We start from the raw sequence: 27,068 nt of genomic DNA, 5'->3' as shown, positions 1-27,068 counted from the left end.
CCTTGGAGCAGTTGATTGGATGGCTCCATTTCCCCCTGGTAACACTCCATGTCTAGTCTCTCCTGGTCTGCAGCATATTTACCCCACCCCCACCACCCACCCGCGCACACACACACACACACACACACACACACACACACACACACACACACAATTTGCATAAAGAGCATGTCATCGAAATGAGCCAAACAATTACCCAGCTCTGCTCCCCCTCAGAGACAACTGCATTTCTACTGACAATGCAAAGACCTACCTGACCTGCAAGGACATGCGGTGTATGTGCATGTGTGTGGAGGTAGGGGGCAACAGGAGAAAGACGGTTAAGAGAGGGAAGGCAAGTAGAGAGGGAGAGACTGATTTTAATTCTGATTTGAATTTTATTTGATGCACAGGAACCCCTGTGGAGAAAGGGACAGATGGAGCTGCTTTAGAGTGTTATTGTTTAAATATATGTCTGTCGGAATGAGCGTGTCTGTGTAGTGTACATGTCTCTGCTGGTTTTATGCTGTTTGATGCTTCTGTATGGTCATGCACTCTGTATGGCATAAGTCATATGTGATTATTACTTCTCGTACATAATATAATATTTATACTGAGATAAATTGCCTCACAACATGGCTTTGTGAGAGATCTCCGGCTTCACTGGTATACCACTGCCTGGACATTTATTTCTGTACATTTTGTTTTTGTACATAACTGAAGCCACAGTTTGCTGGCACTCTGTTAGCAAGCTTAAGTATTGTAATAAAGTTCAGCATGATCTGAATGCTAACAGGTCTTGGTGGGTTTTAAGGGATTTCCCCAGTCTAGGCCCAACATGTCATGACCCTTACGGTTAAACCCACCTCCAACGGCACACTTCCTACCTAGACAACCAGCAGTGACACACTTTGGTATGTGTGTGTGTATTTGTTTCTTTGAGTCTGTGTGTGCTTGCGGTTTTAAATGAATAACGTTGGGTGAGCAGCTGTCTTCCGGTGCTGTGGTTGTGTGTGTGTGTGCATGTGCACATATGTGCATGTGTGTGTGTGTGTGTGTGTGTGTATGTATATTTGTGGGTACATGTGTGTGTCTACATGCTCATGGACGGTTTCCTCTCTCTTCTGGCCCCTCAGCTCTGCTTTTGGCTGGGAACCGTTTGCGGTGGGGCAGGTGGTCTTGCCAAAAGCTTTATCTCTCCTGGTCAGGTGTGTGTGAGAATGCTATGTCTGCATCATCTCATAAAAACAGACCAACTGTGAGTGTCTGAATATTGGCTTCAATAAACTGATGCCACTGATTCCAGTATCCATGAGACTGATATACTATTGTGGAAGTGAGGGTGATACGAAACTACTATATAGCTGCTTTTACTGTGAGTAACAATGGAGTCAGTCATTGTTATGAAAATGATACCCACACTGCTCGGGTAACAGCTTATTTTAAACTATTGCAATATTGATATAATATTTTCATATCGCATAGCCCTGTTCATAAATTTACACTAGATTTTTGTAGTGTAAATCATGTACGTTGTTCATACAATCCCTCTTTACTTAATTGTCTTGTTTATAATGCTTCTTTTCAAGCCACTTTGTTGTTTTTTCTTAAAGTATTTTCAAGAAAGTGTTTGTTGGGGAGCTTGTATGTTTGTGTCTGTGTTAAGAGTGAATAGGACACCTGTTTTTTGAGAAGAAAGACCACTTTTCCTTACAGGTATTAGCCACATTTCCCCACAGTTTCAAAATTGAACTGTTATTGTTGTGAGAACATTTTGGTTTCATAGAGCAGAATTTGTCAGTTCATTATTCATTTTACACTATTAATGTTGCACTTTAGTAAAATTTAAAATGATGGTAGCTGTGTGTGTCTGAATTACAGAATAACATGGTGTGTGTGTGTGTGTGTGTGTGTGTGTGTGTGTGTGTGTGTGTGTGTGTGTGTGTGCGTGATGCTTACAGAGTGAGTGTAAGTGAGCTGAGAAAGAATGTGAAAAGTCAGAGAATGAGAGACAGAGAGAGAGAGAGAGAGAGAGAGAGAGAGAGAGCACACTGGCTCAGAGCTGCAGAGGGGGATCAACTTTGATGTCCCAGCTGGTGGAGGAAGCAACACTTGGCACGGAGCAGAGAGAGTGAGTGTGTGTGTGTGTATATGTGTGTGTGTGTGAGTGAGCGTGAGTGAGTGAGAGAAGGAGAGTTTGTGTATTCCATAATAGATGTGAATATAATAGTTAGCTAATCGCTCACCCTAGCACATGCAGGCTCTTTCAAACGCATGTTCACCTATTTGTACAAACACACACGCACTGTCCAAATGATTGTTTTTAGGGATTGAAGCCTGGAAGCCCCAATTGGCACGGTGCCAGCTGGCTTAATTCCAATGTCTGGCCCTAAGCCAACAACGGTCTGCTACTCTGTTCTCTCTCTTTCTCTCTCTTTCTCTCTCTCTCTCAAACCATTTCTCATTCTCTCACCATCTTATCTCTACTTCTCTCACTAAGGGACATTTCTCACCTATGTTTACTCTCCCTCTCTTCATATTTGCCCCTTACCCCTCCTTAATCTTCTTTTCATTATTTTTCTCTGTTTCCTTGTTTCCACTACATAATTTCACTACTATACCGCTGTTCATTTATGCAGTGCTGTGTTTCTTTCAACTATTTTCTGATTAGTCTCCGCTTCTCAGCTGTATCCGTGTCCTACCCTGTTAACCAACCTACTTCGTTTTCCTCATTATATCTTCTTTCTGCCACACTTTTATGTCTGCCTTCCTCAGTCCTTTATTCCTCAGTTAAAAGGTGAAATGGGCAGGTTGTGCTGTCTGCCACTCCCCCTCCCATCCTGTCTCACTCTTACCTTTTCTCTATGAGTGTGTTACATCCGACTTCATAACTTGCCCTTGTTTTATATTGTTATAGTATACAGTATATTGTACTCGGTGTATAAAGAAAAATTATGCTGATATAATGATATGCCCTGCGTTGTCTGCAGTTTGTTTTTTTTTTCTTTGAGGTTGAAGGCTAACACATGATTCCTTAAAGAAACATAAAGCCAGACAGTGAAATTGTTTTAATCTGCAGTTCATGCTGCCTTATGCGCAAAGTGCTAACTGTCTTTATCCACATCCATGAGCTCTGAGACAAGCACAGTTGATTTATTTTTCTCTGATTGACTAGAGAATGTAATGTCATCCCTCATCCTTTGAGACCACAACTAGTTTTGCTTTGTTGGGCTCCTGGCCATGCAAAGACATCTGTTAATTATCCCTTACACATTGTAAGTGTATTTTGAGATAGGCTACTGCAAGATAACAAGAAATCTATGTCAGTACACAACCGCAGTGTTCTGTGGTGTATATGGCACCTGGCAATCTAAATGTGTAAAAGAAATCATGGTTCATCAAACCATTGGAGCGCTATTGGACATTGGACAGGGGTCAACATGGGCACTCTGTCCAGTCTGCGGTTACACAGCTCCATATGCAGCAAGCTGCAATGCACTGTGTCCTGAAACCTTTCTATCATAACCAGCATTTTATGCTACAGTAGCTCTGGTGTGGGATCAGACCTGTTGATGTATTTTTCTGTTTACAATATAACCATAGCTGATGAACTAATGCCATAAAATTTTGAAATATCTTATTGGGCATAGAATTTATTCTCATATATTCATATATTCTCTAGCTTTAGAAATACACACACATTGGGTTATCAGCCTTCCAGAACTATATATATGTTTGGCACATCAGGTTAAAAGTCCTCTCAATTAGATACTGGTGTTAAATTCAACTGCAAACAAAACCTGAAATTGACTTCTGTTCTAACTTTAACATAATATCCATTTATACAATGTGATACCTTTTTTGTCCTTGTACTATTCACCATTGTGAGTCCGTATGTGTGTGTGGTATGACCAGTAGAGCAGTATGTAATACTGAAGCACACAACACTCCCATGAGAGAACCATCAGACGAGTAGGAGACAGTTAAACAGTGGATGGAGAAAGGAAAACGGCAGTCATTTGTTCTTTTTTTCACAGTAAAGGTGAAATGTCCACTATAAAACATGTAGATGGGCTTGTATGTCTCCTGGTGGTGATATGGATAGTCTCTGTCTCTTTTGTCTGTTCAACTTTACTCATCACACCCAGCAGCCAGTCCTTCTGAAACCTATGCTTCATTTTGCTCTTAAGTCGGTAAAAAGATGTATGGTCTGCTTATTGTAGATATTATTCTATTATTTAAATAACTGAATGGATTGCAGATTTTCCTACTACTAACTAATTATGTGGCTTGCTTTTTCTTCCTGTCATCTGTGTTGCACTTGTGTGTGTGTGTGTGTGTGTGAGAGAGAGAGAGAGAGAGAGAGAGAGAGAGAGAGAGAGAGAGAGAGAGAGAACGACCGATAGACAGACAGACCGAATGTGTGTGTGTGGTCTCTGAGGGCTTCGTATGGAGTGGGCTCCTCTCTGCTCTGTAATAGACTGTAGCGGTCTGGTGGAGGCTCACTGGGTTTTATTGCACATCATTAGAGGCTGATTGCTTTTGGACTGCCATGGAGCTCACATCTAATTGTTAGCATTTAAATTAATTGGTGGAAAGGAGAAATGATGAGGGTTTCCGCTCCTCCTTTTTAAATGTCTTAAACGGAAGGCACTACAGTATATTGGAATGCATGTACTCTTTAAACTTGATACTTCATCTCCTTTGTAGGCACACAAATTCTGCCTCTTTAAACACACACAAGCACACCTATGCAGACACGCACCTGTTTACAATTGACTATGCTGCTGTCATCCTACTCTGGATGGTGGAAATTGAAATTCAGTGGCAGTAGGAAACAGGTGCAGCCAGAAGGCCTCATATTAACCATCTGGACTCCCCTGTGATGTCACTGTCAGCAAAACGCTCCTTGGCTGTCAATTAGTAGGAGAGGCAGAGAGGCAGAGGGGAATCTCTCTCACTCTCTGTTTTGTGCACACACACACACACACACACACACATACACACAGACTTTCCCTCTCAGACACTATCTCACTACAGCTTCCTCGCATACATGACCACTTCTTGTTCTACAGCATGTTTTACACCCTCTCATTTTCTCTTAATGCATACCCCCCCATCTAAACCCTGTCCCCCAAACACACACACACACACACACACACACACACACAAACAAATAGCTCTCTGGGAGAAAAGCATGTATGGTATGTTCCTTTGTGATTGTCTGAACCCTGTATACACATTAAGCTTGTGTGTATTCCATATTTCTCTTATTCTGGGTTAATATTCTTTTTTGCTTCATATGAAAGTTGGATGCAGCATTATAGGTACAATTCTTGAGTCATGAAAATTAGCTCAGTTCAGAGCTGCTTTTATGTAACCGTGCATGCATTTGGACTAAACATTGACTGATATTGAGGACAGTGACTGTGTGGAGTGTTGAGGATGAGCTTTATAGACTGCTGTTTAGTTTGCTTAGAGAGGCTAAAATCGGAACTATTCTCTTTAAATGTGAAGAGAAATGTTCAGAAATTCTAGAATGTATTTGCATGTATTAATATTAAAGAGTTCCATTACACATGGAAAGCTATAAACTATGTATAATATATAATAAGAAACATAAATAGATAATCAACCTGATCACGTTCCAATTTAATGCCTGTTGTGATCTGTATGTTTGGGCCAGTCTTTGTGTGGCTTTTGGTTCCTTGGCGTTGATCTGTGCTCAGGGTCTGCAAGTCAGCTGTCTGCTTATTTTCAGCTTACATTCCCTATGTCTTGTGCTGTGGCCTCCACTGTCCCAGGATACAGATCTGACCTTGGAGTATAGCAAAATGCTGTTTACCTTTCTCTGAAACCATGGGAAGTGCACAGACCAGCTGCTTGAAAGACAAGTTTTTTTGTTTTTTTTTAACTCTATGACTATTTGTGTATAGGAGTGTGTGGCTTGTTTACCATGCACTGAATAAGTACTAAGAGATAAACCATAACAAGCCAAAAAAAATATGAGAAAGCAAACAACCGACAATTTAGCCGTTAAAGGGTTGCAAAAGTTCTGTATACAAAACATAGTAGATCAGCAGAGGAGATTTGCATTTTAAAGGTTCTCACACCAAAAGCATGATCATCTGTTAAGATAAAACAAAAGCAACACTCACTATATCATTAATAATTGTTCTTTTCTTAACATGAACTGTCAAACTGCTTAGCTGCTGTCCTTGATCCCGTTACACAGCAGCTGCAACGAAAAGGAAACAGAAGCTGAAATCAAAACACTGTGCATATAAATTTCAAAAGAAATGTCTTATTTACAATAAGAGATGATCAGCAGCAGCTCATGTATACTTTATGGCTTACGTATGAATGCCAAGTGAAACCCAGAATCTGCATGTTCCCATCAGGGCTGTTTGAAAGGTTCTGTCCTGCTCTAGGGCTTCATGGACCTTCATTCTGCTGCAGCAACAGCACAGCAAAAGGCCAAGTGTGTCACTCTTAGGTTTAGTTTGTCTCTCCTGACAATTCTCTCTCTCACTTTCTCTCTCTATTTCTCGGTTTCTCTCTTGGTAGCCCCAGGGTATTCCCGCTTTTCTGGAAGTCTGGCCCCCACCTTTCTACCCATGAGCCCCTTAGATCACCATGGAAACAGTAGTGTTCTCTATGGACAGCACCGATTCTACAACACTTCAAAAGGTGTGTGATGCTCATTTCATCTGTCTTACCACAATTAACACTAATACAGGCATATGGTCAGTTCATAATTTAAAATCTTAAAAGCATAATCCTAAGTTTTTTATGGTGTCTCTCATTGTCTAATTCTCTCAATGTATTTTTCTCTCCCAGATTTCTATATCAGAAGCCTCTCATCACAACACCACCTTCTCTCCACTAATCACAACTTACCCTCACTGACTCGAACTGTGCCTAGCCACCCTTTGGGCTCTTGTAGTCGGGAACGGGACCCTGGGGGAGGTGGGCTCACCCAGAAAAGCTCTAAAGAGTTAGATATAGGAGAGCGGATTATAACAGTTGCAGGAAAAGACAAGGAGAAAAACAAACATGAGGTAAAAGACCGTCAGCACCATGACCCACCTTCACCAGCTCCTCACCCTCACCATCACCAACACCTCCATCCTCACCATCATTCTCAGCTCCACCATTTAGGGCCAGAAGAAAACCCCAGACACAAAGATGACCCAAAGCACCTGAGCACCTGCCTGCTTTCTTCCAAGACCCATAATGGCCCTCATACAGGGACAGCAGTCAGGGGTTCCGCCCTCCCTAGTTGTGTTGGGCCAGGGGCCTTGAGTTTAGGAACTGGTCCAAAAGGAGGTGGAGGTAATATCTGTTGCAAAGAGGTGAGTGGTGAGATGCGAATCAGTGAGCCTTCATCAGAATGCCTTCGCCATAGTGCAATGCTAGGCCATACCCATACAGTACCATATGCTATGCCTCCTCCCCTTAGCCTGGGCTCAGCTGTTGGAGGATCCTGGCCGCACCCAATTCACCCCCACCATCACCACCCCCATCATCCACATCCAGACCTATATTGCCCCCCTGCTCCGCTAACCATGTCTTCTGCTCAGGATAAAAGTTTAGCTCCTGGAGCAGGCAGGGATCGCAAAGTCATAGGGCCTACATTTGTGCCCTCTGTGGGACCTCTGGGTGATAAGGGCAGTGGGCCATTTCAGCTAGGTAACCCACCATGTCAGGGTCTAAAAGGGATGGTTGATGAAGTTGGAGGAGAGGAAATGGGTAAGGCCAGAGCTTCAGAAAAGAGTAGTAATGGAGGCAGAATAGCTCCTGCTCCTCCTCCTCCTGCACCTCCCCATTCAACTCCTGGTAGCTGCCATAAAAAGTCTTCACATCAACAGCAGCAGGATGTCTACAGTAAGGGAGACAAGGGTCAAGACTGGTCTCTAGGCTCCCATTCACATTTACCACAGCAGGCACAACATGGTCATGGTCACCAGCGACATTCCAATCTCCTAAACCACTCCTATAGCTCAGAGGCTGCTGAGAATTCCTCAGAGACAGATGCTTATCAACCCTCCTTGCCCCAGGGAGCCAAAGATGGCTGCCAGGCTAAAAGCAGCTCTTATGCCAGCACCCCACCTTTCCGGGACTGTTCACACTTACATTCCCCACATAGAATTCCATCTGAAAGCAAGCCCAATAATGAAAGTGGGTGTGCACTCCTGCGGGACAGCCAGAGGATTGCTAGGGTACACCATCATCAGCCAAACAGCAAGACTGGAATTCAAGGTCAGGATCCAGATCTGGGTCCAAGCAGCATTTTTCGAGACAGAAGAAAACAAGATGTGGATGTTACAGCACAAGTGAACAATGGGCATCAGGCGGGTTCTTCTTGGGAAGTGCAAGGGCAGCAGTCTCAACAAGACAATGAGCGACGCAAAGCATGTGACCATTTTGGTACAGGGGACCAGGATCTGCATCCTCATTTCCCTGCACACCAGAAGCCCTCAGTAGGCTCTCATGATCCAGAGAACAGTGCCATGAAAAGCCTGATGAAGTACAGCAACCAGCAGCCTCACCTGCTTTCCCAGAAGAGTCCATTTGGGGGCCTGGGTAGCCTGAAGCAAGGAACAGTGAATGGAGACAAGAATGACAGAAGTGAGAAAAATCGAGGGGGTGCAAGCTGTGCCTATCGGGAGGGCAAGCAAACTTTGCCTTCAAGGAGGGCCTCTTCCTCAGGGGAGAGTGAGCGCACAGAGAGGGCAGGCCGTGATTCCGGTGAGGGGGAGGGGGAAGTGAGACAGCCCCCTGTGGGTATTGCTGTGGCAGTCGCCAGGCAGAGAGAGCCTCTGTGCCGCCCACCAGACAGGCCTGCCACCCACAGCCGCCACGGCAGAGTGCTGCCCAGCATGAAGGGTAAGCCACCAGCAGGAGGCTCAGAGTGTGTGTGTGTGTGTGTGTGTGTGTGTGTGTGTGTGTGTGTGTGTGTGTGTGTGTGTGTGTGTGTGTGTGTGTGTGTGTGTGTGTGTGTGTGTGTGTGTGTGTGTGTGTGTGTGTGTGTATGTGTGTGTGTGTGTGTGTATGTGTATGTCTATGTGAGTCTGTGTGCTATGCGTATGTGTGTCCATTTGAGATAACAAGACAGGCATCATTTTCCAGTTTAGCAGTGATAGCTGCAAACGTTTGGAAACCACACATGTGAATATCTAAATGTGTGATTACAGGAACGCTCTCCAATTAGTCATTTTTGGTTGTTAAATCACGTAATATGTGCAAATTGGTCCTGACATTTCAGAAGTTTAACATGCCAGATTGGGTGTTTTAGTCATTTTAGCGCCAGTTTGAGTTTGGTTGACAAATTGTTTACTGTGCTCAGGTCAACCACATTTTATGTAAGTGTTGTCTTTCAGTCCTACTTACTTAAATACAGTTTTCGTCAAGTCACTATTCCAAATATTTTGTTGCACTGTGCAAGATTGGTGTTTTACATAGGGTTTGACAGAATACTTGGTCCATATGTGTTGACAGTGCTGGGTTTCCAGTTTGTATTGCTGAATCATCCTTCTATGGCAGGTGTTGGACGCACTGTATACCCAGTAGAAAGGGAGGTGGAGGAGGAAAGGAAAAGTATATCTGAGGAGCAACTGTCTCTGCCTCCGCTGGACAGAGAAAGAGATCTACTGCTCAGGTATGATTATTTATGCTTTATTTCTTAATTTATATTTACCACAATAATTGTCCGTGTCTTAAAAAAGGACCAAACATTAATATACAAGATGTCATTCTTTTTATTCTCATAAACTTGCTTCAGGGACAACAAGGACTTAGTTGAGTTTGCCAGGATCCACCCTTCCAGCAGTTGCCATGGAGACTTGACCTCTCACCTCATCATGCCAGGCGGGGGCCAATTAGGAGCAGATCCATCTGTACATACTCACCCAGCTCATCACTGGATGCCTCGGACAGGAAGTCCCTCCCTTTGGATTGGACATACGTATGGTATGCAATATGGTAGACTTTCTTTTCTATTCTAATAGAATTCTGTATAGTTATTAGTGTTAGTATGAATAGTATTAGTATTAATGATATTTTAACTTGTTCTGGTTGGATATCAGGTCTGAGTCATGCTACTCTGCACCAGAACCTGCCCCCAGGCTTCTCTGCAGCCATGCCCAGCCCCCTTCAGCCTGTCCTCCCCCTTCCACAGGACCCCACTCCTGCCCTGGTAGTTCTACCTACTGAGCCAGCTGCCCACCCTGCTGCGCATCATCTAGGTACACTGGCAAGATTCAATATATTTTGTGGATGCTTTCTGTGGTCTTTAACTCAGTAACTAGCTTTTTGAGTTTAATTTTTCTTGTCAGGATCAGAAGCTGTTTCTTTTCCCAGATTACAACTCTGATTTTGATATCACTGTAAAAAACGATTTACTGATGCATGCAACTTATCACGTTAAGGAGAATGGCATTATTTGCATGTTCAAAAACGGAAATATGAAAATAGACCAAATAGATTAGAGGAGACCAGGGACAGTTGTAACAGGGGACGGTTGTACCACCTTGAATTCCTCCGATCAGAAACAAACTAGAGTGTAACCTCACTGTGCTACAGTTAGTTTCCCTCCATTTTTGACATACAGGGAGCCACATTTGAAAAAGATCTACTGTACAAAAGATTGTTTTTGAGGTAAAAAAAAAAAACTTTTCTTTCTGATATACCTTTTTTGGATGCTGTTATAGGATCAAATGTCAATGAATTCAAACATGTATTATTAGAATTACTATTTTGTAAGCTAAAAATATAAATGGCTAACAAGTGTCAAACTAGCAGTCAAGCTAGCTCAAATGAGATGACATGCGTTACAACCGTCCCTGTAACAGTGGAGAGACTGTATTAAAATCAATTTTGCAACCTGTACATATTTCATAAAACCACTTAAATACATTGTTTCAGCAGTTGACAGATTGAAGTTTATAATATAACAAATTGGTTATTCCAATAAAAATGTCCCTGGTATCCCCTACTAAATTGTTTTAAGCAGGAACTGGCATAGTCCACCAACTTTTTATTAAAGGTGCTATAAAGTGTAAATGCACAGAAGAGCTATAAAATTAGATTTTATTCTAAATGGTGTGTATGTTTATGTTTAATACTGTGTCATGCAAATAATGCAGTGCAAATACATGTATAATTTACTGAACAATGTGAGGCATGTCAGAATTTTATCTATGTATAGTACGGCATGTAGTCGGACATGTTCTGGGGGGGGGGGGTGATTCCACTGAATAAACATAGAGAAAGTAGATCTACTGTTTTTACAGTAAGCTTGTCTAGACCAAAGTTTTCGCTGTGCCCTTTTGAGAGCTATGCAGTTGTTAAGCCAGTGTTTTGTTGTCATTGTTTTGTTTTGTTTTTTAATCTTAATGGGATTTTTTTCTTTACACTCTCTAGCAGTTCACATTACTGTGTAGAGCAAGCTCGTGGCGGATTCATTTAACGTTGGCCACACCTGCTCACATAGCTGTTTGCAGCACTTTCATTTGACCATGGCCGTTATGTGCTGTGTGCCTGTGTGCTGTGCTGTAGTGATCTGCTCAGTGCTGTGTGCGATCCTACTTCCCTTCTCAGTCTGTGAAATTTAATTAGCTCTCTGCTCTTCGGCGCAGCACTTTCCTTCAGCGCTCGGCAGGAGCCACTTCCGAGAGTGGAAATGCACCCACTGGACCTTTCCCCAGGGAAACATTACCCCTGTCCCAGTAATCTTGCCCAACAAAGAGCCCTACCATACACTGGGGAATGAGGGAATAGGAATGGGGGACAAGAACAAGTAGAATGTGAAAATGCGTTGAAGAATCCTATTGTGTTTAAATATTTTTGGGCTCAATCTCAAGCTTCAGACAAAGTACAGCTGTTGTACATCCCTCCCTGTGCTGTTTTTTTTGTCCCTCCTACTCTGTCTTATAATACACACAATAATTTGATCAATTTTGTCCTCGGATAACCTCTCCCTTCAAGCCAACTGCAGATGCCTGCATTTGCAACAATATAAATTTAGATTTATTTGAAAGAATTGCCACCCTAGGTGGCCGGAGTTTCAACAGTTTGTGTGCCATCTTTATTTCACCATAATGATATTTTGAGACCATATAAGCTAAAGTGAAAATGTGTGCCATGTGGAACTTGGGTTAGGATGGCCTCATGCAAAGAGCCACATTAATGTTACAGTTTGAGCAAGCAGGGCTAAAACTCTTTTGACCTGGATTACTGTTGAACAGGCAAGTGTGGAAAGCTCATTGATGATCATTGTATGGGGTTAATTTAAAGAGGTAAACAATGATTAACAGTGAAGATAAGTGAGTGACAACATGAAATGTTTGATCTACCTTTGTGTTAAATGTACAGAATGTAAAAGTATAAATAGAATGTAAGTTTGTGTGTGGTAATGAGTGCAAAATGGTTCTCACAGACTCACTTATCCTTCTGTCTGTCTGTCTCTGCCCTTCTCTGTAGATGTAATGGAGCATCAGGGATTATGGCCCCCAGTGTATGGGGCTCGGGGGCCTGCTTCTCATATACAGCATTCTTCAGTTTACTCTCGCCAGTTTCTACGGCAACAAGAGCTCTATATGCTGCAGCAGCATCAGCACCAGCAACACCACCGAGCAGCACAGGCAATGGAGTTGGCACACAGGCAATCCCATTCTCAGGTATTTATATACAAGTGCCCAGAAATGTACTATAGCAACAACTCTGAAAAAGTGCTTTTAGCATCGTTTGAAGAACTGGAAAAGGGAAAAATGGTTCAAAATAGATATAAGGCAATTTTGTGTGTACTAAGATGGCAGCAGAACTCCCAAATGCAGAATGCCAAAGGTAATCATACAAGATTTCAGGCTGTATTTCATTGTTTAACAGCAAACTATGTGGAACTGTGTTAGCATATTGCAGCAATTAGGTGAAATTTTATATACAGTATACAACAGATGTGACTATACCACTGTACGATATCACTTACATGACAACTGATTCAAAATCGTATGACCTTTCAATAATTTCATTACACCTAATTTGACAAATCAAAAACACTTAAATACTTTAGACAGACTGTACACTGAAAATGTAGACCCCAAAGTGAAACACAAGTGAATACACGTGTGGTCATTGATCACATTAGAAAACCTGTGCTTATTAAAACAAAACTGAATACACCTGTGCCTTCAGTTTTGGACCTATGGGTGGTGTCTTCTTTTCCCACATGGAAAAGAATTTCCAGAGGATTTGAAAAATCTGATTGTATGAATTCACAATGATGGAAAAGGACATAGGAAGGTTAATGACGAACTAAAAATCAGCTGAAGACAGTTGCAGCAGTAATCAGGGGGTATACACAGAGTCATAGGACCACCAATGGCCATCCTTAGACGACACAGAAGGGTTTTTACACAATCTAGCTCTTAAATACAGATGGGCAAGTGCTTCTACACTGGGGTTATCACTGAAATTTTTTCTGTGACAGCTCATACTGTGCAAATGGCATTAAATAATGTCAAACTCTCTGGACGGCATCCAAGAAAAAAACCCTTGCTTGCTTTTCGGACTAAAACTATATTGAACATAAAAATGAAGGTGAATATTGGAGGCACATTCTTTGGTCAGATGAGACCAAGTAAAATTTTTTGGCTCAAATGGGGTCCAGCATATTGGGTGTGGCCAGGCCAGGACTACAACAATGAATGCAGAGTCCTGACTTTGAGTATTAGGGCAGGGAAGATGAATCTTTTTCAGAAGAGTAATAATCTAAAATGATAATGCTCAAAAGAACACTGTGCAAATCACACATGAGTTTCTAAAGAAGAAAAAAGTGAAAAATATGACCTGGCCAAGTATGAAGTCTGAATATAACACCTTTGGGGTCTTTTGAAGAGAACGTAAGCAGCACAACCTCTCCAGCAAAGAGCAATTGAAGGAATTGTCTCTGAAGAATGGCAGAAAAGCAGCAGGAATTTGTGCAACATGGTGTAGTCTATGCTGAGGTGACAAACTATTATCAAGGTGGACACAGGAAGTATTGGGGAAAAAAAATTGAAGATTTGAATTGAAAGCTTTGAATTGACTTTTGTTGCAGGAGATCCTACTGCTTGCATTTTTAATATAATATACCTAAACTGTCAGATTTTATCGTACATAAGAGCAAATGCCCCACTGTTCACCATAGAAGTAATGCAATTACTGATATAATTTATGTAAAAGATATATTTTGAATGATTTGAAGGAATTATTGTGATCTTACTGTTTTTCACATCCACAGAGGAAACCTGAGGATCCCCCTATTGACCTGGATGATGGTTCTCCTGAGATTCGCACCCTGAAATCAACAAAACCCTTCTCCTACCTTTCATCCAGTAAAAGTTGCTCCTCCTCCTCTCCAGGGGGATGTGCTTCTCGTCTTTCACCCTGCTGTCACTCACCAGCCCCACGGCCCCATCCTAAGAGCACTCCGTGCACTCCCTGCCCCGAGCCAAGCCCAGCTGTAGCAGCACCACGCTCTCCTGCCCTCAGCCCCCATCCTACCCCTCATTTTACCAAAGAAGCTGAGTCCCAAGACAAGAGAGGAGAGGGTCAGCCGCCGCAGGACTACCCACACTCTCTGGAGCCTGGTCAGTGAAGTAACCATGATTACAGGTTCTGGTATGCTAGCATTGTGTTGTATTGTGTCCTTTACTGGCTTTATCTTGTTTCTGAAAAATTCCTTGCTTGTGTTTATGTACAATATTTAGCTACTTCTGGTTGTAAAGAAGTTAGTTTATGCCGGTTCAAAGGGTAAAAATTTTCATTCAACATTTAAACTTCTAAAGGGAAATAACCACATGCAGATGAGAAGAAAAAGGAACATTGCATTACCATTCTCAAGGTTAAGGTCTTACTAGCTCCATGGCTCCAGGCCGAAAAATAGAGCGTAAGAGAGATACGGAGGGGAGACTTTGGTCTGCCTCTCAAGGACAGTCAGTCTGGGGAGAAACATACAAAGCTGAAGATAAAAAAAGATAGAGCCTTTGAAGAACCACATAGCTCTTTGATTACTGATGAGTGACCATCAGTTTATATTACAAAAAAAGGAGAGTTTCCTTTCCTCCTTTTTTATCCATTTTTTTGTGTGTCCTTTATTTGTTTATACATGCACATCTTTAACATATTTAGGTGTATAAGAAAGAATAGATTTGAGAATATTCTAAGAGACAGTGCAAAGGAAAGGAGGCTCGGATGATGGTAGACAGGGGCTCTCTTATCCTTCAGGGGTCCTTGAGGCCTGGCTGGCGGAAGGATACAAATTCATCTGTCTACTTTGTCAGGAAGGGCGGATGGATACCATCAATAACCCAGTGCTGGGGTGACAGGGCTAGCTCTGCAATCACATCCAGACACCATGCTGTCATCAATATACCCTGCTATGCTGCAGCTCTCTTGCGCTCTCTCTCTCTCTCTCTCTCTCTCTCTCTCTCTCTCTCTCTCTCTCTCTCTCTCTCTCTTACACACACACAAACTCACACCTATGCACACAAAAGTATGCACTGCATAAACATACATATACGCACTGCTACTCACACAATCATTTTTACTCTCACCCCAAATGAGATGAATATACATGCTCACTCAGTGACTAAATTATATGCAAACACGTCTGTGTGCAATCTCTCGCACACAAACATGCACACACTGCATCCATAACACCCTTGAACATAATTCAGTATTCATGGAAATTTTGATCATGCCTGCCCACCATACTCTTTATGGTGCAGGCTCCATTATGTGTGTGAGTGGTAATAGATGAATGTAACACAGTCTCTGAATGGTGCACACTGTCAATGGAAAAGAAATGTACATCATATCCATCACCTGCACACCATGCTTTAGGATTTGATCCATGTATTTTAACTGGTAAGGTCACACTATAACAAATGAACAGTAAAGCGCTGTGGCAGGAGGAGCTTATCTTGTTCCTGTAAGTTATAATTGAAATGTCTTATTTGCAAACTGAGCTTAGCCAGAGGATATTTTAACCAGCTAATGATTTTTTTCCTTATATACACTTCCCACCAGATCTTCCACCAGGCTATACTTATCCTGCCATTGCAATTGGTTACAAAGCCGGTCCATCTCCACAAGAAGTCCAGTTAGCTGAACATGCTGACCTGGAGGCAGAGCAAGCAGAACCTGCTGAACCAGCACCACAGCCCCTCCCACTTTCTACAATGGGGGAGAAGGCTGTGTGCCAGGAAGCAGAATCCTCTACTTCAACTGCCCAGCTCGAACCCCAAGTGGAGGATGTCCAAGAGGGAAATAGGGTGATGACAACAAAGGAAGTGCTGGATGAAGAACAGAAGGGTATTACCTGCCCTCCTACCTCTCCCTCTCCACCGGTATGTCAACACCCCTCCAAATGCCCCTGCCCGAATGTTTCACCAGCAGAGGAAATCTCACAAATAGAACCATCTATTACCATCACCTCTGAGCAGCCCAGTTTTCTAGAGGTCAAGGACCAAGCAGAGGAGTTCAAAACTCAGGAAGAAGATATTGTGAATCCTGTCCAGGATTCACCTGCTGCTTCTCAGGAGATCTATTCTGTGGAGCCAGCTAAGGATGTCCAGGAGAGGACTGACAAAAACTGTATTTCACCCAGTACATCTGTGGATCTGGAGCTCACTCAGGATCCATCAACATCCTCTCCCTGCTCTGAGCTTTCTGTTCTTGGTAACCAGTATCCTGGATCCTGCATCTGGAGTCTGGAGCTTCTGATTGCAGCGGCTCTCTGTGCCACAAGAGATGCCCAGATGGCTGCCCCAGTGGCAGTGCCTGCTTGTATAGCACCCCCTCAAAATGGCATGGCGCTTTTGAGTGAGCTTGCTGAGCTGGAGAGATGGCATCAGGAGAAGAAAAGCATAGAGAGTGCAGGTACCCAAACTAACATGCATATTTAAAATACAGTCTGCAATCACATGCATATCAGATGTCTGTTAATCCAGACCGAAAATTGATTTGCCTTGATTTTGGAAGGCAGGTAGTGCAGCAACAGAGTGGCTGTGTTATTTTTTCCCCTCTTTGATCAGAGCAGCAAAATCTGCCTCACATACACGCTCACCTCAGTTGTACACACAATTTAATTCTCATCAGTGCTTTGCATGCGCAGTCTTGTAGCACTGTGATATAGGCAGCAGGGGAGGGCAACGGCTGTGTCTTTCATTTTGTTTTGCTTCTCTTCACAAGGCGAGGTGTGCAAAAGCGCTTTTCAGCCCAGCCAGATTTCTGTCTTTTCTGTGAAGGAAAGATAACAAGTCCCCCCACCCACCACCCACATCCTACATACACACCCCACATACCTCCAAGACTGGCACACACAAACATGTACACAATGACCATCCAGTTTTCTTCCTGATAGACATAAAATACATTCACCAATACACACGTTTACATTTATACACATACTTTACATACATGTTCACAATACTTCAAACCCTTTTGCCTTTTGCCGATCAAGTCTTCCATAGCCTTCTTGCTTTCTGTACTTCCTATGGGAGAGACAGAGTGAAGGCTTGGGGGAGGCTTTTCTTAAAAGGGATTGAGCCCATCTTAAAAGACAGCCATAATGATATGAACCCCCCGGGCTCTGTGGATTGGACCGTGTCCATTGAGTCATCCTGAGGGAGAGTGCTCCCCTGCCACTGGCCTTTAACCTGTTTGATCACGTTTATAAAGCTCATTCTAGATGGGGGGAAAAAGGCCCAGCTTTTCCACAGCTGCCTTTGCCTTCCCCCTGTGAAGAGTTGATGAAATGGTAAAAGCAGCTGATCTTTTCCCTCTAAGGATTGCACTGCTTTTGTTGCCTAATTAGCCTCCATTGTTGTGAGAGCTGCTTTAAAGCCTTGTTGCTTTTCCTTGGAGCATTTTGCACTTCCCTGCCAATGGATGTTTTTATTTACACTAACATTCTCTAGAAGTTAAGAAATCCCAAATGGCTCCACTACATCATAAAAACACTGTCTGTATACATTGCATTTATTACTCAGCTTCGTGTGTGTGTGTGTGTGTGTGTGTGTGTGTGTGTGTGTGTGTGTGTGTGTGTGTGTGTGTGTGTGTGTGTGTGTGTGTGTGTGTGTGTGTGTGTGTGTGTTTGCTCGTCTATTAAAAGTGACATAACTAGCTCTGTACATATTTTTTGTATCAGCAAACTACTATACTGAGACTAAATGATAATATCTGTAAAGAATGGTGTCACTGAGTTATTATAGAACAGGGTAATGTTTTCTCATCAGTGTTACAATAGTTTCCTTTTTTTTTTGCCTTGGCAGCGATGACATACATATCATACAGAGTCATGGAGTATGCAGTATCTGTCCTGAAGTAATTTCAATCATAAATGCATTACAAAACAGTAATAAACAACATTTCATCAATAATAAATGTGTAGTCTGGATTTTAGTATCCTATAATGTAGTGATCTCTAAATGTGTCTATTGAGAACATGGACTTGATTTGTGTGAAGTGTGAAGTCGTGTAACTTAATATTCACGATTCTCTTTCACAAATACTGCATTACTCAACATAAGGAAACTTATCACAACTATTTCTATTCCATCCATTTTTTTTTCTAGAACTTAGTTATCTGTGCGATGTTATAATAACATCAACCTTGTAGTTAGTTTCCCAAAACAATTTCAAAACAGTGCCAATTATTCATTATATTTTATTATTTTTTTACTTAAGGGAAATTGCTTCCACATTGCATTCCCATATTATATTCAAACTAAGAGAGTCTGTACTGTCTGGGATCTTGAGCCTTTCCTTTTCCTCAACTCTACTACTTCAGCCAGTGAGATTGCAGGAGCTCTAGCTGGCATGGTGGGTTTTAGCTTGTCTCATTAAAGCTGACTGTAGATTGATTTCAGTTTGAAAACCACTGTGCTATAACTGCCATAGTGATGTCAATCAAATGGGATACTAAAGACCCCTGGGAAACCAAAGACCTCCACTTGATAGTGCAGTTCTGCTTCCTTGCTTTTTTGTTTGTCTTTTTATTTAGTTTTCTTTTCCTACCATTCCTTTTCTCTTTTTTTCCTTTCCCCTGTTTTTTTCCATTTTGTAATTAGTCTATATATATACTTTTTTTTTTTTTTTTTACAATTTTCACTTCTCTTCTTGGCTTTTCTTCCCTTTTATTTATTTTTTTTCTTTCTGAGTCACATCCTTTCATGTCAAAGCTGTAAAGGTTTATCATAACTCTTAAGTAGTTCTAGTACTAGTTTTTCCAGTTTTACCTGATTCACTTTCTCCTCATCTTCTTTCCTTCTGTCCCTTATTTCTCCCATGCTCGTCTCCTGCACCCGCACAATAAACCCTGCCAGTGCACTGTCTGTGTATTTCCCTGGGTTTTCCCCTCTGTAGAGGAAATTGGATTCTTTCCATGTCAGTAATGAGGGCATGTTTGAGAATAAATAGATGGCTCAATAAACACTTTACCTCTTATTGCCTGCCTCCCACCACCCTCTGTGCTTGCCTTCCTCTTTTCTCCCCCTTCCTGTTTCTCCCTTGCCTCTCTCTCACACTCTTTTCCTTCAATGCTCTTTCTCTTGCTCTCAAGCCTTCACTCTCTCACTCTGCTAGAGTGTGTAGAGCATGATTCTGTTTTATTTTGTGTTGGTATGGCATCTGTCTCTCTTTTGCTCCCACTCGCACACGCGCATGCATACACACGCAGGCACACACACATACGCGCACGCATGCATGCACACAGCCACACACAAAATGCACACACAGTCTCTTCAGTGTCCCTAGGCCAGCTTGGGCTGTCATGAATATTCAAGGCTCATTTGCTGTGAGCGTGTGGCCTGCCCTAATGACTGAGATAAATGTAGAGAAATCCCCCCTTTCTCCGTTTCTCTCTCCAACTCTCGTGCTTTCTCTCTCTCTCGCTCTCTCCTGTCTTTGTGTAACATGGCTTCTGGCATCTAGGCCTCGTGTACAGAGATAATCTCTCTGGTTAATAGCTATCATCATCGCTCATTCAGAGTCTGAAAGACACAAGGTGCTGGCAGAATACAACTTCGTACTTCGAGCCTGTTTGCTCTTTATTTTGCCCTCTGCTGTACATACACTATGACTTGCCTGCTCTTTTCACACTCATGTTATCACGTTTTTCTGTTTAACTCTGTTTGCATGACGCATAGTACCACCTCATCACTTGCCTAACGGTATGTGTATGAGAATGACAAAAGATAAATTAAGCTTTGTTTTGCATTACTGTAGGCAGGTTTAACTCAAGTGGACAGCGGATAATGAGTGCAGATATTTCCATGTAGCTGGAGCCAGTGGAAATAAACTTATCACACACTGATCACCGGTATTTGTCTCGTCATGTAAAGGCAACATTGTGCCATACTTCATTTAAAATCTGATAATTGGTTATCCCTGCAGGAGAGGAGAGATTGCTCATTGACCTAGAGAGTCTAGCGACCCTTGCAGCTGCACGGGCGCTCGAAGGGCCTCCACTCACCACTACTGAGTCTTTTCAACCTCTACGTCGTACACTTAACCTGCGCAGGAAGTGGAAATGGACACCACAACATGAACCGGTATCAGTATTCCATCTGTTCCTGAGCAATACTGAAAATGTGTCTTTACACGTGTTCTTTTCACACGTTATTAATCTGCTTTGACTGTGACTGCTGTTGATGCGTCTGTTTGGTTCATTTTGTTAAAAATACATAAAAAGTACAACAATAAATCCATTATTACATGCTGGAACATCACAGTCTCTGCTTACATCAGTGTCAGGGCAAGTATAAAATAAATCAATGATGAAATAATTTAGAAAGCTAAAGTAATTCTTAATCATTGTTCAGAATTTTAGCTAATATGTTTGTTCTTTGTTATCCCTGATTGTGGTGAACTGATCAAATTTGGTTTTTCGGTCAAACTATCATTGGCCTATTATCACTAGTTCTGCATAAGCACACAGATGCTGTCAGATTTGATGACCAGCACATTAACTGATTCCATGCTGGATGTGTGGGTGGGGTTTGCAGGCATGTCCGGTGAAGAGTGTAATGGAAACATTGGACGGTGAGGAGCTTGCGATGAGGATGCAACTGGCTGAGCTGCAGCGGCGCTACAAGGAGAAACAGAAAGAGCTGGCTAAACTACAGAGAAAACATGACCACCAGTGAGTGATGGGCCACACACATATAAATTTATACACATAAGTACAAACATGCAAACCTTCTCTGCACCTTACACCCATTCTTGTAAGCTTTTACTTTGTAGTACACTTTACAAGCCATTCTTCTCTCTGTGCAAATACAAAAGCCAAGGCCACCCAGCATGTGCAGCATCCTCCTTAAGCCATTGACCAGAAGGTTAAGTCCCGCGTGCTTGCTTAAGCCCCCTCCTCTGGCCACAGCAACAATTAAGGTGGCTTAATGCTACCCACTATACACCATTAGTGTGAATTAGAGTGATTGACAAACTGTGTATTCACAGAAAAGAGGATACCTCAAGAAGCCCAGCTCGTCGAGGCCCTGGCAGGCCACGGAAACGCAAGCCTACCCCAGGACCAGCTGCCCCCACAGATACAGTCAAGAGGGTCAAGTGAGTTCCTTTCATTTGTGTCCCAAACTGTGCATGTGAAAGCCATCTAGAAAGTGAGTGTGTGAGTGTGTAAATGAACATTTAAATTCCTTAAACAACTTTTAAAGACTTTTTTTTTTCACTTACGTTGTATAGCATGCAGAATTAAAACCTAGCAGTGGTCATTATCTTTTGTGTGTGTGTGTGTGTGTGTGTGTGTGTGTGTAACTGTACACAGTTCATGCAGTTAACTGTGTACAGCCTGACACAGTTCCTTACTATCCCACATTGTGTGTTAGTAAATGGGGCTGGTATTGGTTTAAACAAGGAAGAATAAGTACTTAATCAGTGCAAAGAGCCCTTCATTAATCATATTTACAACTTCCATTGATTATCTACAAGTGTTGCGACTCCTTCTAACCCCTGACACACCAACAATATTAATTTGATAAAACGAGGCATCCAAATGCCGACACAAAGTCAGAACAAGAAGTTATCACCGTGATGAATGTGCAGCACCTCATGAGATGCCCTTCTGTTTATGCCAGGCAGACGTTTTGATAAACTCGGTCAAACCTGTTTACACTACCTGATTAAGAAAAGTCCTCTTTTATTATGGACCAGGCTGATTAGTGGAGCACTAATGAGAACAAGAGCTGGAGCTTAATTACACATGCTTTACCCACTCCACATTTAGCTATGGCATTAATAATGTCATCCACCAAATAAAACAAATGATAACTTCTTGCCACTGGAATTTATCAGAGTTCTAAAGACCTTTTTGAAGAGGCTGTAGGGTAGCGGAAATCCTCAGAGCACCGACTTTCTGTTATGGTTTGTGATTTTATGCATTGTTCCTGTCGTAAACATACAAACAACACATGTTTATATATTATTCATGTGCTTATGCATTGTTCATGTGGGAGAGACTAACACTACACTGAAAAAAGGTTCACTGAACTTCTGTAATTCAAAAGGTTCCAAGTTGATTAATTATTACATTAATGCAATCTGTTTTCAGACATCCGACATGATTTGATGTATTTTCTAAGCCCTGAATAAAATGAAGCTTTTCCCTCTCACATCCAACATCCTAACAAGTTTTTATAATGTAGTTTGGTTATATTAAAACTACCTGATTTTTGCTTTATTTATTTGTTTTTTTCTCTTTCTTTCTGTATCCCTGTCTTTCTTGCTCTGGAGTGGAGTGTTGTGTTGCCTGTTCTCAGACAGTGGCTTATATGGTCAAAGGTCAATATGAGACATTAGTAGCAAACAGGTTATCCTGGAATTAGCATTGAGAAAATCAAGCATGTTATTTGACTTCAGTTTGAGCATGTCATCCCCTGCACTACCCCACACATACACACACACACACACACACACACACCAAAAACTCAATAGGTAGCTCCTTGTATTGCTTCGTGTTTTTAACTTAAATAATCCTTTCAGATGTCAGACCTAGTGAACAACCAGCCCGTAGGCCAAATGTGGTCCTTTATGATGTTTAAATTGTTTGATCAGACTTCAAGTTCAAATAGATAATTGTAAAACATTATAAAAGAAAAAAATACTAAGCAAAAATTTACATTCAACATGACATCACTCATGTATTTTGGGAACAGGATGTTTCCATTGCTGAGGTATTCAAATCAAAATTTAGAATAAGACGGCGTTATTTCTCTGCTTGTGGTATACACACTGTCAAACTGTACCATATCACGTACCATTTTGAAGTTTCTCTATTCAAATTGATTGATTGAGTTGATTTTTTTAATTGGCAAAATATTTGTCATTAAAGTGTTCAAATATATTTCATTTTATCCCTTACTGACAACAATAGGATGTTTTAGGAGCATGTACGTTTTCTTTTCCACTGTATAAGCTGCAGGCTGGACAACATTATACACTAACTGTATGGTTTTCAGAGATTGGGTGCTGTGAGACCAGGTTCCTCAGTCTTACAAATCCTACTATAATGTTATACTGAGAATCCAAAGCAGAGCTAAATGAAACTTTAGGATTCACTTGATTATACCACCATAGTGACGAGTGAAACAAGCAAAAAAAAAAAAGTGCAGCCCACACTCCTACAGCTTCTACCATACTATTATCCTTTTATTCTCTCACTCACTCACTCACTCACTCACTCACTCACTCACTCACTCACTCACTCTCACTCACTCACTCTATCCGTGATGTCTCTTTCCATTTCTTGCTTACTAGCTTTCCTCCTCGTTCTCTAATCAATCCCCTCCTCTGAATCTCATTACTATGTAATCCTGACCTCTCTTAGGAGAAGGAGTTTTGTAATTAGGGGGCTGTGAATTCTCTGGCAGTGTGTCTCAGACACCCACCCCCTTCTCTCTATACACGCACACACAAATGCACACACGCTCTACGCTCCCACCCGCTTGGCTGCTAACAGGAGGAATGTGACACAGGGTTGACACAAGAGCTGGGAGGGTCGTTTTGGGTCAGGAGGTTAGAAGGTCGCCATCGGGTAGCGACAGGCTGAGAAAGGGGGAGGGGTGTATCTGTCAGCTTTGCTCGCACACTGGGCTTTAATAGGCAGCCCCTCCATGGCACTCAGTGAGCCCAAACAATCAGTCTCCAAAGCTCGCTCTGGAGCTGGTGTCAGGTTACGCTTGAGTTTCCACAGTGACCCACTCCCTTGTGGCACCAGGGGAGGTTTTGATGCTTGGCGCTATATTCAAATGCAGCAGACACAGAATACAGATGCACTTTGTGTCAGGCAGAATGCTTCTATGTCTTTTTTTTCCTGTAGATAATAAAAAGGCCTTTCTGTAGCCCCTAATGGCCACTGTGAAAGTGCATATAGAACCTGTGGTGAAGTCCTTGCAGAGTTTTACTGCCCTGAAAACATTCAGATACTTCGTAACACGAGAACTGACAAAACAAACATAACATTGTCATGCCTGTAAGATGCCCTGAAATTGAAAACTGACATTTAGCCTGTCTTCTATTCTGAGACATATGTGACTGTCTTGCAAAAGGAACAGCAATCAAGTTTGAGGGCAACAAATAGAGGCTTTCCATTGCTGTTTAATATATGTTAATAGTGGACAATTATTTATTTATTTAGCCTGTAGGTGTGTACAGACTAAAGACAATGCAGCGTTGCTATATGGGATTACAGGTCTGTGTGTTTGAGGGGTACTGTGAGTCTGTCTGTGTGTGCTGGGGTACTGGGGTTGGGTATCAGGACGAGATGGTTGCATCTATACTGAGTGAGGTGGTAGGTCGATAGAGGTTAGTGTCTATCGATCTAGAGCTGCAATTCAGATTGGCCAACAGACTCCCTCAGGACTGTACTCCCACCCCCACTCCTGCTCTGTTTTCCTCTACTTTCCCCCTGTCTCATTATCTCTTTCCACCATCTCTCTCTATTTCACTTACTCTTCTCTTGTTTCAATTCTACTTCTATGCTAGAACCTTTTTCTCTCAAAGATCACATCTATACTTTTTGTACCTTTTACTATGTTCTTTTCAAAAGGGAGAAGGGCTGTATATACATATACAGTATGTACAGGAAAGGCTAATCTGTCTGGTTTGATACCAGAGAAGACCCGTGAAGAGAACAAATTGCAGAAAAAACAAGTTGCAGATGTATGAGAGTGCCCATGCTGAACCCTGTCAGCTGGGCAAGTAAGCATCAGAACTGGACCATGGAGAAATAGAAGAAGGCAGCCTGGTCTGATGAATTACAATTTCTTTTATACATGTGGATGGCTGAGTGCATGTGCATTGCTTACATGAAGGAGAGATGGCATCATGATGCATTATGGAATGATGGCACGCCAGCAGCGGTAGTGTGATGGTCTAGGCATTGTTTAATCTACCTAAACATTGCTGAAAACCAAGGACACCCTTTTATGACAACAGTATTTCCTAATGACAGTGGCTTCATTCAGCAGGGTAATGCTCCCTGCCACACTGCAAAAGTTCAGGAATAGGTTGAGGAACATGACAAATGTTGATAACGTGGCCTCCAAATTCCCCAGATCTCAATCTGATCGAGCATCAGTGGAAGGAAGCATCATGGAAGCCCCACCTCACAACTTCAACAACGGTACGGGACATTAAGGACCTGTTTCTTATTAGTGGAAGATACCACAGCACACCTTTTAGAGGTCGTGGGGAGTCCATGATTTGACGGGTCAAAGCTGACGGGTCTACACTGTATAAGATGGGTATTAATGTTAAGTTTTTGTGGCTGATCTACACAATTGGATGTGTTTACATGTTTTTACATCAATAGAAGGAGCTAAAACATATTTGGTCTTTATTTTGATACTCAATACCTCAGATTAATATTTGTCTGCTGTTTTGTTTTTTTTCATGTTAAAAGAAAGATTTTCTTGCATGCAATAGACGCATGCTTGCTAAGTTGGGTTGTGTTCCATGCTTTACCTCCCCTCATCCCCATCTGTCCTGGCCCTGTATCTTCTGGCACTCTCTGCAGGCAGCCCTCCCTACCCCCTCCACCTTTATGGATTCTCCTGGCAGAGGTTCTTTGTAGCAGGGCTTGGGCTTGGGGGCTGTGGGTACAGAGAACACTGATGCCATCTGACAGCACTGGCCAGAGTAAAGGGCAGGCAGCCAGTGTTAACAGCTGAGTGGAAGGGAGAAGCACAGCACAACTGACACAGTCCTTTTTTTAGACCTTGTGTATGTTAGTGAACATGAAGCATTTGGCATGATTTAAATGAAGCTGTCTGTATTTCTATGTGTATGTACACATGTGTGCTTTCTTTCTGAATACATGCTCCCCTGAGATCTTGGAGACAGTTTGTGATTATTTTTGCCATTCAATAGTTACCACACAGGCCAAACATAAAACAACTGCACAATGTTATACCATATCTGTAGAGGGCTAACTGTCTTTTCTGTATACATGGACTAACAGGCACTTATGATTGGCTGGGATTGCTGTGACTGACATGAGAGAGAGGAATGTCAACCTTCCCACCTAGAGAGTCAGTCCAATTATGCTCTCTTGGACAGATGGCTATGGCATTGCCAGGATTGAAGCACCCAATTGCTCAGACAGTCGTGCTTCTTAGAAGCTGTACAAAATGCCTCTTTATGCCCTAACACATAGTCCACAATCTTCCACTAATAGGCTGCTGAGTGAATATCATAGTGCATTGCTGTTGAAGTGTGTAGGGTCTAGCAAACTGCCACAGTTTGTCTGTTTTGTCACCGTACCAGCAGCAACTAAGACATAGGAGCATGGCATTCACCAACCACATGCCACTGCAGCCTCTGACATTTACCTGCCAATCATTGCAATGTGAGTGACAGGCTGCCTGACAGTGCCCCCAGCCCTCAGCGCAGTAACTAAGACAGGCCTGTGGTGGCTTTGAAGTGGCTGTCTGCTGCTAAGGGGGGAGAAACAGTCACACACCGCAGAACGAGAGCCCAGCCATGGGCCGCATGGCGTGTGTGCAAGCTCAACCCAATTTCAGTTTAAT

General features: G+C 42.3%; 1 protein-coding gene across 9 annotated transcripts in view; it reads left to right on the top strand.

Annotated features, from left to right (window-relative positions):
• bahcc1b (BAH domain and coiled-coil containing 1b) overlaps window positions 1-27,068 on the top strand; it is an 83,174-nt gene that overhangs the window by 42,943 nt on the left and 13,163 nt on the right. For 4 of the 9 annotated variants that reach the window (XM_027140439.2, XM_027140441.2, XM_027140438.2 and 1 more), the window contains 11 exons: window positions 6,547-6,669; window positions 6,820-8,868; window positions 9,481-9,640; window positions 9,764-9,963; window positions 10,068-10,226; window positions 12,463-12,659; window positions 14,261-14,609; window positions 16,051-16,902; window positions 20,419-20,576; window positions 21,030-21,166; window positions 21,484-21,591. In XM_027140439.2, the coding sequence (XP_026996240.2) occupies window positions 6,547-6,669; window positions 6,820-8,868; window positions 9,481-9,640; window positions 9,764-9,963; window positions 10,068-10,226; window positions 12,463-12,659; window positions 14,261-14,609; window positions 16,051-16,902; window positions 20,419-20,576; window positions 21,030-21,166; window positions 21,484-21,591 (4,492 nt within the window). The remainder of the gene's footprint in view (window positions 1-6,546; window positions 6,670-6,819; window positions 8,869-9,480; window positions 9,641-9,763; window positions 9,964-10,067; window positions 10,227-12,462; window positions 12,660-14,260; window positions 14,610-16,050; window positions 16,903-20,418; window positions 20,577-21,029; window positions 21,167-21,483; window positions 21,592-27,068) is intronic. The other 5 variants (XM_027140449.2, XM_027140444.2, XM_027140442.2 and 2 more) reach the window with 3 other exon arrangements.

This window comes from Tachysurus fulvidraco, chromosome 8 (genome assembly GCF_022655615.1).
Source record: "Tachysurus fulvidraco isolate hzauxx_2018 chromosome 8, HZAU_PFXX_2.0, whole genome shotgun sequence".
NCBI classification, from domain to species: Eukaryota; Metazoa; Chordata; class Actinopteri; order Siluriformes; family Bagridae; genus Tachysurus; species Tachysurus fulvidraco.
The sequence above is the reverse complement of the archived record's forward strand: the minus strand, read 5'-3'. Positions and strand labels throughout refer to the sequence as shown.